The sequence below is a fragment of the Macaca fascicularis genome, chromosome 14 (genome assembly GCF_037993035.2).
Source record: "Macaca fascicularis isolate 582-1 chromosome 14, T2T-MFA8v1.1".
Lineage (NCBI taxonomy): Eukaryota > Metazoa > Chordata > Mammalia > Primates > Cercopithecidae > Macaca > Macaca fascicularis.
Window position 1 is genome coordinate 84,141,339 of NC_088388.1, and position 13,202 is coordinate 84,154,540.

At 39.4% G+C, this 13,202-nt stretch overlaps 1 protein-coding gene across 11 annotated transcripts in view; it reads right to left on the reverse strand.

The window, feature by feature from the left end:
* Nucleotides 1-13,202, reverse strand: part of DLG2 (discs large MAGUK scaffold protein 2) — a 2,233,585-nt gene that overhangs the window by 1,703,821 nt on the left and 516,562 nt on the right. For all 11 annotated transcript variants that reach the window (XM_045370161.3, XM_065528807.2, XM_065528814.2 and 8 more), the window contains one exon: nucleotides 4,293-4,382. In XM_045370161.3, the coding sequence (XP_045226096.1) occupies nucleotides 4,293-4,382 (90 nt within the window). The remainder of the gene's footprint in view (nucleotides 1-4,292; nucleotides 4,383-13,202) is intronic.

Below are 13,202 nucleotides of genomic sequence, written 5' to 3' on the forward strand. Positions count from 1 at the left end.
ACCATTAAAATTACCTTTAATCCTGATTCTATAATATTTTCAAACTTGGCCCTCTGGAAAGATTAACTCAAAAACATCAGCTTTTAAATTATTATTTTAAATTAGTATTATTATTTAAATTATTATTTTAAATTATTGTAAGAACCACATAACCTTTAATTTATAATACTGACCACTCTTAAGTGTAGTGTTCAATAGTGTTAAGTATATTACATTTTTGTGAAACAGATACCTAGATGAGTTTTTCATCTTGAAAAACTGAAACTATATATACCCAATAAACATTAATTTCCCCTCCCTCATCTCTCCAGCCCTAGGCAACTACCTTTCTACTTTCTGTTTCTATAAGTCTGCCTACTTTAGATACTTTATAGGAGTGGGATCACACAGTGTTTGTCCTTTTGTGACTGGCTTATTTTGCTTAGCATAATACCCTCAAGGTCCATTCATGTTAGCATATGATAGGATTTCCTTTTGTTCCTAAGGCTACGTAATATGTGTGTGTGTGTGTGTGTGTGTGTGTGTGTGTGTAACATTTTCTTTATCCATTCTTCTGTTAATGAACATTTGGGCTGCTTCCACCACTTGGCTATTGCAAATAAGGCTGTGATGAACATGGCTGTGTAAATATTTCTTCCAGATCCTGCTTTGAATTCTTTTGGATATTTACCCAGAGGTAGAATTGCTGGATCATATGATAATTCTATTTTTAAGATTTTCAAGAATCTTTATACTGTTTTTCATAATGGTGGCACCATTCCCACCAACAGCGTACAAGCATTTCAATTTCTGCGTATCTTTATCAACACATTATTTTCTGTTCTTTTGACAGCAGGCATCCTAATGGGTGTGAGATGATATTTAATTGTTGTTTTGATTGGCATTTCCCTCATGATTAGTGGTGTTGAGTATTTTTCATAGGTGTGTTGGCCATTTGTATATTTTCTTTGGAGAATTGTCTATTCAAGTATTTTGTCCATTTTTAATTGTGTTACTTGTTATTTGTTGTTGAGTTTTAGAAGTTCTTTATATATTCTAGATATAAATCCTTCACATATATATGACTTGCAAATACTTTCTCCAGTTCCATTGGCTGTCTTTTCACTCTGGTGATTGTGTTCTTTGAGGTACAGAAGTCTTTAAGTTTGATGCAGTATAATTTGTTTATTTTTGCTTTCAGTTTCCTGTGCTTCTGGTGTCATATTCAAGAAATTGTTGCCAAATCCAATGTGTCCTGACATTTTTCTATTAGTTTTATAGTTTAAATCTTACATTTTCTATAGGAGTTATAAAGTCTTACTTATATCTGTAATCCATTTTGAGTTAATTTTTGTATATAGTATAAAGTAAGGGCCCAGTTTTATTCTTTTGCATGTAGATATCCAGTTTTCTCACCACCATTTGTTAAAGAAACTATCCTTTCCCCAGTGGTAGTTGTAGCTCCCTTATTTAAAATAATTTGCCATATATGCAATGGTCTATTTCTAGGATCTACATTCTGTTTCATTGATGAATATATCTATCTGTCTTTATGCCAGTACCACACCATCTTGATTGCTGTTGCTTTGTAGTAAGCTTTGAAATCAGGATGTCTGAGGCTTCTAAATTTGTTCTTATTCTCCAAAACTGATTAGGCTATTTAGTGTCTCGGAACTATCACTTTTAAGATAAGGATCATGGGAAGCATTTAATGTAAACATATAGAGACAAGAGGATTCTCATTCTGCTCTCATTCCATAAAACAAACAAACATAAAAATCTTCTTTCCCATAGGTGAGTGGCATTCAGAAAAAGAAGTTTCCTTCTAAATATCAGAAAGAACAGTTACTAGAAAAATAGAGCTGAGCTACAAAATTATTATTAATTCTAAGGTGCAGCTATTTAAGAGTATAAATATATACCATAACCTAAAAATAATTAAGAGCAATGCTGAAATTCTCTAAAACACATAATTATTCTATTCTATCAAAGTATACTAAATGTATCATAATTGAAAGGACTCATACGTTATTTATTTATTTTTATTTATTTATTTTTTTGAGATGGAGTCTTTCCCTGTCACCCATGCTAGAGTACAGTGGCGCTATCTCAGCTCACTACAACATCCAACTCCCAGGTTCAAGCAATTCTCCTGCCTCAGCCTCCCAAGTAGCTGGGATTACAGGCACACACTACCACACCTGGCTAATTTTTGTATTTAGTAGAGGCGGGGTTTCACCATATTGGCCAGACTGGTCTCAAACTCCTGGCCTCAAGTGATCCACCTGCCTTGGCCTCCCAAAGTGCTGGAATTACAGGCCTGGGCTACTGCCACCAGCCCCATAAATTATTAATATCTAATCAGTCTCTCTCTTGAGATTAGGGTTTAGAATAGGAAACTGAGGCACACAGATAGTCTAAGTGACTTGCCCGAGAACACTCAAATAGTAAGTGTACAAAGACAATAATCTAACATCTCTGTTTCCAGTTATGACTTACTCTTACACAATTCTTCTTTATGAGTCTGATATGTGTCCTACAGTCAAATGTGTTTCTACCTTGTTACCTCTCTGCTCTTGCTGAAAGAAACCTAACTTTCTGCCCCACCCATTGTGGTACCTGCATAATATTTACTTAGTCCCTTAATCAACCAGTTCTAATTCATAAGATTGGCTAGACTCTGTTTTCTGCTGAAAAAGATAAAATATCAAACAATTAAAACAGTGTTAAAACAAAGATATTCCTAAATGCATTTAGTGCTCTACTCATTTCTCCAAATGCATGCAATATCTAGAGCATTTACCTATCAATCCTTTCATATATAACTATCCCATTTCATCCTTTTTATATTCCTATAGTATAGTCACAATAGGTATAATCTCATTGTATCTCATTTCAGGCACAATAAAAAGTCATTTAATGTGCCTGAGGTCACATGACTAATTTGTGATAGAGCCAAGATACAAATCCTGGTTTCTGACTTCGGATCTTTTGTTCATTCCATTCTACCACACTGTCCTATTTTTGATATTACACTTTGTTCTCCACAAATATGCCGCATCTCCTCTCAAGGTATTTTCTTAGTTGTTCCCATGTTATTTCAAATTTAAGATGTCATAATTGAATTAGTTAACTCTATCTATCCATTAGTCAGCTTTCCTCCAAATAACCCCATTTTTGCTCTGATACCACCTAACTCTCAATTTACTCAGTCACCAAGTCCTGTCAATTATTTCTCTAAGATTCCTCATTTCTCTATAAGTTGATTAAAAATTTTCATTGTTTCTCACTAGGACTCTGGAATATCAAATCTCCAAACTTTACATTTTGTATATTAGGTTTATTTAAACACAGAATACATCCCTAAAAAATACTCCCAATTATTTTAAATTGTTCAAAGGAAAAACAGGAATAAAATAAAGAAAGAAACCATATTAAATGTGAAGTATTCATCATTAAAGGTCTAAAGTTTTCATTAATATCTTCATTTTTATTTTCCAAATGTTAATAAAAATATCCTCAATAAAATAAATGCAAAACTTGCAATTAATTTCAATAGCATGAATATCTACTATTTGCCAAGCAGTACTAAGCATGTTCATATTCAGGATCTCATTAAAATTTCAAAAGTACCCTATAAGATGAGGAAATGGAAGCTTTTAGCGTTTAAGCAGCATAAGCTAGCAATATGCTCTCCAATTATGAAATCAAAAGTTTCTCTAATATATTTTTCAGCATTTATTTAATTTAGCTGCCTGGAAGGTTGGCACATTCGTATCCCACTTAGGACTAATGACTTCATTTTCAGGAAGCAAAAATACAAATATCCTTGCAAACAGCCAGGAAGTCCAAAAATGTGTTTTCCAAGTATTCATGAGCCCAGCATGGATGTCCACCCTCCCTCTCTTCTTTTGGAAAAGAAACAGTCTCATTGCCAAATTAGATAACTTCCTTTCCTGGATACACATTTTGCATTTTATTACTGTCTCAAATAGTTAACATCTTCTAGGTTAAATGAAAGTATTTTTCAAGAGAGGAAAGTGAAATCGCTTACAAAATGACTGTGTGATAACCAGCACCTTAAGACTACCTACTAAAACACAGAACCCAAAATGAAACACACAACTACTCAAAATGATACACATTCAGTGTCAGCTTAGAAGCCTGAGAACCCAATTTGCTGACCAGGCCAAAGCTAGAAATTAGGTTACACATTTCCTTTTCCTTCTTTAACACTACTAGCACTATCCACAGAGAACAAGACAAATCTTACCCATGAAGCCTAGTAAGAAAGAAAACAATGTAACACTTACAGTTGTCGTCTCATCATTTTCAAAACACTGATTTTCTTTATTTTGCTCAATATATGAAGCATTTTCCTTTGGTCCACTGCAATCTGTAAGCTAAAATAAAAGTTGAAAAAATCAATACTACTTTTTTATTTTCTGCAAAGTATATTGTTTTCAAACTTTGAATATACACATTAAAATATCTAAGTCCTGAATAAATATTATTAGATGTTGCTTTTTTTCAATTTTAGCATATGAATATACTATCTAACCCATTTTTATATTGCTCCCAAAGAGAAAACATAAAATGGGACAGTTATTCAAAGGCAAATTTTAAATTTCAAAGGTTTCCAGCAGGGAGTGTTGAACATGGACTATTCAAAAGTAAATTGATGATCTGGTTAAAGCTGAGCTTGGTTAATGGGAAGATGAAGATAGAGGGCTGATTTCACTTTATGTAAGTTCTCATACTTGTAGAAATCTCTGTGGAAGCTATTGTAGCTCTCAGAACTAGCAGTGGCACTGACTGCCTTTGCTTTGGGCTATCTTTTTATAACTACAGCTTTAGATGATAAAAATAATGTCTACTTTCAAAGCAAAGGGTAGGTTTGCTTACTGACCATTATAAAATAGGTGTTACCTAAACTGAGGGAACACAACCTACAACATGACCCATTGCATATGACTGTATCATGTGACCATCTTTGCCTTGCACTGTAAAAACTGGGACTTGATAAATTGGTACAAGAAAATGTTGATACTCTACTGCTGTTGTTGCAAGTAATTAGTCTCTGTCCTACAATTTTTTTGGCAGCATCGATGAAATTGTGCCAGACTAAATTCTTAGTTTGCAAGTAGGATACAATCTTAAACTCCTCACAGTTCTTGACAGTGACAAGGATGGAACGCTGACAGATTCATAGTGTTCTGGAAGAGGAAGGATCAGACTTCTAAGCTGATGAAAGGGTTTTGTGGAACATCTTTAGGAACTGGGTAGTAAACATGCTGACCACATTGAATGTTTGACTGCATAATAAGAATTCCTCACTTTAGGCCAGGCACAGTGGCTCACGCCTGTAATCTCAGCACTTTAGAAGGCCAAAGAGGATGGATCACCTGAGGTCAGGAGTTTGAGACAAGCCTGGCCAACGTGGCGAAATCCTATCTCTACTAAAAATATAAAAATTAGCCGGGCATGGTGGCATGTGCCTGTAATCCCACTTACTCAAGAGGCTGAGGCAAAAGAGTCACTTGAACCAGGGAGGTGGAGGTTGCAGTGAGCCATGGCACTCCAGCCTGGGTGACAGAGCAAGACTGTCTCAAAAAAATAAAATTAAAAATAAATCCCTCACTTTAATGCACATTAATGAGAAATTTCTGAAGTGGTTGCAGGCTAGGACAGCTCCCAAAGGGTTTTTGCCCACTCTCCACTGGCTGGGAGAACTTCCTCACCAACCTACCGGTCAGCCTCAGTTTCTAAGATTCACTCTAAAAGGAGTGGGTGAGCAGAAATTTCCACTCCTTTTCAGGCAATAGCTATAGAGACATGTACCTGCACTGGTTGTGAAAGGAGAGAAATTTGCAACCACTGTGGACAGAAAGATTTATCTGATTCTAGTCTATTGTAGATGCTCCTCTTCTCTGCTCCCATAGTTTACATCTATCATTGTAATTAGCATATTACAAATTACATAAATGTGTATGTGTATATATATATGTGTGTGTGTGTGTGTATCTGATACACGTGTGTCTATGTGTGTTTATCTGTCCCATTAGAGTACCTTGGAAGACAAGCAGGATATCTTACTGTTTTTCAGTCTCCAGGATCAATATATATTTGTTTAATAAATGAAAAATAAAGATTAAATTAGATGAAAAATTGATGCACAGGTAGATGAATAAACTGAGAAGATGTTTCGTCTCATGAAGAGCAGTGTCAGACTCAACCACTTTGGGATACTCAGGTAGCCTCTGTATCAGAAACATAGAGCTCTTTATTTTGTGCTCCCCCTTTTGGGCCACTCCTCTTTGGTCCCATGAACTATCCAAACAAATCAGAGCCATCAATCTGACTATCTCTCTCATGTAGATGTATATAGTAAGGACCTGTCCTGTGATGAGACCCACTGGAATCAAGATGCTGATTGAGCCTGCAATGCCACCATTGCTCCATTGCTACCTGGATCCATCATCATACTGAACGTGGCGGCACATCCTCCATCATAGACTAAGCACAAAGTAAACGACTACCTCCCAGGCAGAGGCTACCTGTGTGTCCTAAGGTGGTTGAGCTCAGCATTTCTCTTAGCCAGATCAGAGCCCTTATTCATGGTTCATATATTTGTTCATCTATCTATGCATCTCTTTGTGATAGTTAATACTGAGTGCCAACTTGATTGGATTGAAGGATGCAAAGTATTGATCCTGAATGTGTCTGTGAGGTTGTTGCCAAAAAAGATTAACATTTGAGTCAGTGGGCTGGGAAAGGCATCCTTAATCTGGGTGGGCACCATCTAATCAGCTGCCAGTGCAGCCAGAACATAAAGCAGGCAGAAAAACGTGAAAAGATTAGACTAGCCTAGTCTCTCAGCTTACATCCTTCTCCCATGCTGGATGCTTCCTGCCCTTGAACATTAGACTCCAAGTTCTTGAGTTTTGGGACTTGGACTGGCTTTCCTTGCTCCTCAGCTTGCAGATGGCCTGTTGTGGGACTTTGTAATCATCTTAGTTAATACTTAATAAACTCATATATATATGTGTATGTATATGGTTCTAGAGGTACAGAATATTAAGGATGAAGTCCTTTCATTGGTTTGGGGGTTTCTGGAGTTGGATGCTTAACATTATTACACCCAAAAATGCCAAGGACTCTACTTCCAGTAGTATGGAGAACAGTGATAGTCCTTGGCATGAACTGTTTAGAGAGTTATGCAAAATGAATGCATTTGACATTCCTGATTCACCATTCGTGAGAGGCAAGGAGTTTAGTGACTCTATACATAATACTTTTGACTATATGTGGAGAATCAAGGAATATAACGAAGCTGGTTGGTTGCTCCTGAGTTCAGTGGACAAAGTGATGAAAGGAAATGATGAAATCAGGGATTCTAATCCCAGCTTCAGAAGCAGATACTGAGCCTCAAATTTGTTAAGATTGCCCTGAGTGAAAGTCTTATCTCCTGTAGAGAAAGACATGAAATTGTGGGAAAACAGACACAAGCCCTTAAAGTGAGGGCACTGATTGGAAAAGAATGGGACCCTGCAACTTGGAATGGCAATGTTTGGGAGGCCTCTCATGAAGCTGGGGACACTGAGTTTGTAAACTCTGACAAACTTTTTTTGCCAAAAGAAATAGCTTCCCCACTCCCAGTAGTGGCAACATCCCCTCCCCGACCCATGCTGCCATCAGTCTTTCCACCTTTGTCTGAGGAGATAAACCCTTCGCTGCCTGAGGAAAAGTGATGGCCTCCCCTGAGGCAGTTGCCAGGCAAGATAATGTTGATTCTCCTCAGGAGCCATCTGCAACAGCCCTGTTTGCTTCTAGACTTATAAGTAGACTAACATCCCAGTGGGCCCTACAGGTGAGGCTCAGAGTGTGACCTATGAGGAGGTACACTATACTCAAAAAGAACTACTTGAATTTTCTAATTTATATAAACAGAAATCTGAAGAACAGACATGGGAATGGATATTAAGGGTGTGGGATAATGGTAGAAGGAACATAGAATTGGATCAGGCTGAATTTATTGATCTGGGCCCACTAAGTAGGGATTCTGCATTTAGTGTTGCAGCTCGAGTGAAAAAAAAGGTTGTAATAGTTTATTTGCTTGGTTAGCTGAAATATGGACTAAAAGACCTACTGTGAGCAAGCTGGAAATGCCTGATCTCCTTTGGTGTACTGTAGAGGAAGGGATCCAAAGGCTTAGGGAGATTGGGATGGTGGAGTGGATTAGTCACTGTAGATCTACTCATCCCAGCTGGGAGGGTCCAGAAGATATATTCTTGACCAATGCCTTGCAAAATAGATTTGTGAGGGCAGCACCTGCATCTTTGAAGAGCCCTGTAATTGCTCTTCTCTGTATGTCAGATCTAACAGTGGGAACCGCAATCACTGAACTACAAAATTTAAATACAGTGGGAATAATGGGATCCCGAGGTGGCAGGGGCCAAGGGGTAGCACTCAACCTTCAAAGGCAAGGTGGGCATAGCTTAATAGACAGCAGAGGCAAAATCGCAATCAGAATAGTCTGACTCATGTAGAGCTCTGGCACTGGCTAACTAATCATAGTATTTCTATAAGTGAAATTGATAGGAAGCCTACTGCATTCTTACTTAATTTATACAAGCAGAAAACTTCTAGGTCAAATGGACAAAAGACTAATTTGAATTGTAAAAACAAGGATTCATGGCCCCTCAGTTTCCAAACTTGAATCAGTTTACAGACCCAGACCCCTTGAATGAAGGGGAGGTCGGGTCCCCTTGAGGAAGGATGCCACTACACTACCAACAATTTATGCTGTTAATTTTTCTCTCTCCATCCCCAAGGAGACCTTCGGCCTTTTACCAGGGTATCTGTGCACTGGGGAAAGGGAAATGTTCAGACATTTCAGGGATTACTGGACACTGGCTCTGAGCTGACGTTGATTTCAGGGGACCCAAAAGGTCATTGTGGTCCTCCAGTTAAAGTAGGGGCTTATAGAGGTCAAGTAATTGATAAAGTTTTAGCTTGGGTCTGACTTACAGTGGGTCTGGACTCATCCTGTGGTCATTCCCCCAGTGCCAGAAGGCATAATTGGCATAGACATACTTGCAAACTGGCAGAACCCCCACATTGGCTCCCTGACTGGTAGGATGAGGGCCATTATGGTAGGAATGCCAAATGTAAGCCATTAGAGCTCCCTCTACCTAGAAAAACAGTAAATCAAAAACAATATTGCATCCCTGGAGGGACTGTGGAGATTAGTGCCAACACCAAGGACTTGAAAGATGCATGGGTGGTAATTCCCACTACATCCCCATTCAACTCTCCTATTTGGCATGTGCAGAAGACAGATGGATTTTGGAGAATGACAGTGGATTATCGTAAGCTTAACCAAATGGTGACTCCAATTGCAGCTGCTGTACCAGATGTGGTTTCATTGCTTGAGCAAATTAAAACATCTCCTGGTACCAGTTACGCAGCCATTGACTTGGCAAATGACCTTTTCTCCATTCCTGTTCATAAGGTCCACCAGAAACAATTTGCCTTCAGCTGGTAAGGTCAACAATATACCTTTAATGTCCTCCCTCAGGGGGTATATCAACTCTCCAGCTCTGTGTCATAATCTTATTTGGAAAGAACTTGATAGCTTTTTGCTTCCACAAGATACCACACTGGCCCATTACATTGATGACATTATGCTGATTGGATCCAGTGAGCAAGAAGTAGCAAACACACTGGACTTATTGGTGAGACATTTGCATGCCAGAGGATGGGAAATAAATCCAATTAAAATTCAGAGAACTTCTACCTCAGTAAAATTTCTAGGGGTCTAGTGGTGTGGGGCCTGTCAAGGTATTCCTTCTAAAGTAAAAACTAAGTTGCTGCATTTGGCCCCTCCTACAACCAAGGAGGAGGCACAATGCCTAGTGGGTGTACTTGGATTTTGGAAGCAACACATTCCTCATTCGGGTGTGTTACTCCAGCCCATTTATTGACTGACCCAAAGGGCTTTGAGTGTGTTCCAGAATAGGAGAAGGCTCTGCAACAAGTCCAGGCTGCTGTGCAAGCTGCTCTGTCATTTGCACCATATGACCCAGCAGATCCAATGGTGCTTGAGATGTCAGGGGCAGATAGGGATGCTGTTTAGAGCCTTTGGCAGGCCCCTGTAGGTAAATCACAGCAGAGTCTCCTAGGATTTTGGAGTAAGGCTCTGCCATCTTCTGCAGATAAGTACTGTCCTTTTGAGAGACAGTTCTTGGCCCATTATTGGTCTTTGGTGGAAACTGAAAGTTTGACTACAGGTCATCAAGTTACCATGCAACCTGAACTGCCTATCATGAACTAAGTGCTTTCTGACTCATCTAGCCATAAAGTGGGTCGTGCACAGCAGCATTCCATCGGCAAATGGAAGTGGTATACATGTGATTGGGCTTGAGGATGTCCTGAAGGCACAAGTAAGTAACGTGAGGAAGTGACTCAAATGCCCACGGTGTCCACTCCTGCCACCCCACCTTCTCTCCCCCAGCCTGCACCAATGGCTTCATGGGGAGTTCCCTATGATCAGTTGACAGAGGAAGAAAAGACTAGGACCTGGTTCACAGATGGTTCTGCACAATATGCAGGCACCACCCAAAGTGGTGCAGCACTACAACCCCTTTCTAGGACATCACTGAAGGTCAAGAGTGAAGGGAAATCTTCCCAGTGGGCAGAAGTTCCAGCAGTACACCTGGTTCCACATTTTGCATGGAAGGAGAAATGGCCAGATGTGTGATTATATGCTGATTCAGGGACTGTAGCCAATGGTGTGGCTACATGGTCAGGGACTTGGAAGAAGCATGATTGGAAAATTGGTGACAAAGAAATCTGGGGAAGGGGTATGTGGAGGGATCTCTGAGTGGTCCAAAACTGTGAAGATATGTGTATCCCATGTGATTGCTCACCAATGAATGACCTCAGCAAAGGAGGATTTTAATAATCAAGTGGATAGGATGACCTGTTCTGTGGACATCACTCAGCCTCTTTTCACAGCCACCTGTCATTGACCAATGGGCCCATGAACAAAGTGGCCATAGTGGTAGGGATGGAGGTTATACATGGGCTCAGCAACATGCACTTCCATTCACCAAGGCTGATCTGCCTGGCCATGGCCACTGCTGAGTGTCCAATTTCCAGCAATAGAGACCAACACCAAGCCCTCAATATGGCACTATTCCTCAGTATGATCAGCCAACTACCTGGTATCAGGTTGATACTGGACCTTTTCCATCATGGAAAGGGCAGAGGTTTGTCCTCACTGGAATAGACAGTTACTCTGGATATGGGTTTGCCTATCCTGCATGTAATTCTTCTACCAAGACTACCGTCTGTGGACTCATGGAATGCCTTATCCACTGTCATGGTATTCCACATAGCATTGCCTCTGACCAAGGCACTCACTTTACAGCTAAAGAATTGTGGCAGTGGGCTCATGCTCATGCTCGCTGGTCTTACCATGTTCCCCATAGTCCTGAAACAGCTGGATTAACAGAATGGTGGAATATCCTTTCGAAGTCACAATTACAACTAGGTGACAGTACTTTGCAGGGCTTGGCCAAAGTTCTCCAGAAGGCTGTGTATGCTCTAAATCAGCATCCAATATATGCTACTCTTTCTCCCATAGTTAGGATTCACAGGTCCAGGAATCAGGAGGTGGAAGTGGCACCACTCAACACCACTCCTAGTGATCTACTAGCAAAATTTTTGCCCCTGTTCCTGCAACATTATGTTCTGCTGGCCTAGACGTCTTAGTTCCAGAGTGACAAATGCTGCTACCAGGAGACACGATTCCATTAACCTGGAAGTTAAAATTGTCACCTGGACACTTTGAGCTCCTCCTACCTTTAAGTCAACAGGCTAAGAACAGAGTTACACTGTTGGCTGGGGTGACTGACCCAGACTGTCAAGATGAAATTAGTGTACTACTCCACAATGGAGGTAAGGAAGTGTATGCGCGGAATACAGATCTATTAGGGCGTCTCTTAGTATTACCATGCCCTGTCATTAAAGTCAATGGGAAATGACAACAGCCCAATACAGGAAGGATTACAAATGGCCCAGACCCTTCAGGAATGAAGGTTTGGGTCACTCCACCAGGAAAAAAAAAAAAAAAAAAAAAAAAAAACACAACCTGCTGAGGTGCTTGCTGAAGGCAAAGGGAATACAGAATGGTTAGTAGAAGGTAGTCATCAATACCAGCTGCAAGAATGAGGATTGTAATTGTCATGAGTATTTCTTCCTTCTTTTGTTAAAAACATGTGTGTCTATATATACACTTGTACTAAGAAAATATCTTCATTTTATTCCTTTTTCCTTTATTATGTGACATAAAATTTATTGACTTCATATCAGCATTGAAGTATTGTTAACTTTATGTAATAGTATTTGGGTTGGGGATTGGTGCATTTCCAGTTGTAGGAAGAATAGTTGTATTATGTTAGATAAAATTGTGGCCTTATTATTGTCTTTATTTGAATATTATGTATGATCTCAGGAGACGTGTGTGGGTTCAAGTTGACAACGGGTGGACTTGTGATGGTTAACGCTGAGTGTCAACTTAATTGGATTGAAGAATGCAAAGTATTGATCCTGGGTGTATCTGTAAGCTTGTTGCCAAAGGAGATGAACATTTGAGTCAGTGGACTGGGAAAGGCAGACCCACCCTTAATCTGGGTAGGCACCATCTAATAACTGCCAGCACAGCTAGAATATAAAGCAGACAGAAAAACGTGAAAAGACCAGACTGGCCTAGTTTTCCAGCCTACATCCTTCTCCCATGCTGGATACTTCCTACCCCCGAACATCAGATCTTCAGTTTTGGGACTCTGGCTGGCTTTCCTGTAGATGAACTATTGTGGGACCTTGTGATTGTGTGAGTTAAGACTTAATAAACTCATATCTATATCTATATGTATACACACACACACACATACACACATATATACATATATAAAAACACATACACACACACACACATACACAATTAGTTCTGTCCCGGTAGAGAACTCTAACTAATATACTATTTATCTAATCTTGTATTTTTTTCATTTATTAAGCAACTATTTTTTGCTCTCTGGAGACAAAATGACAGTAATATGGACTGCCTGTCCTCTAAGGAACTCTAATTGGCCAGAGAAATAGAAAAATATGTAATTTATATTACATATATAGATCATGATAATAGAAAGTATGGGAGG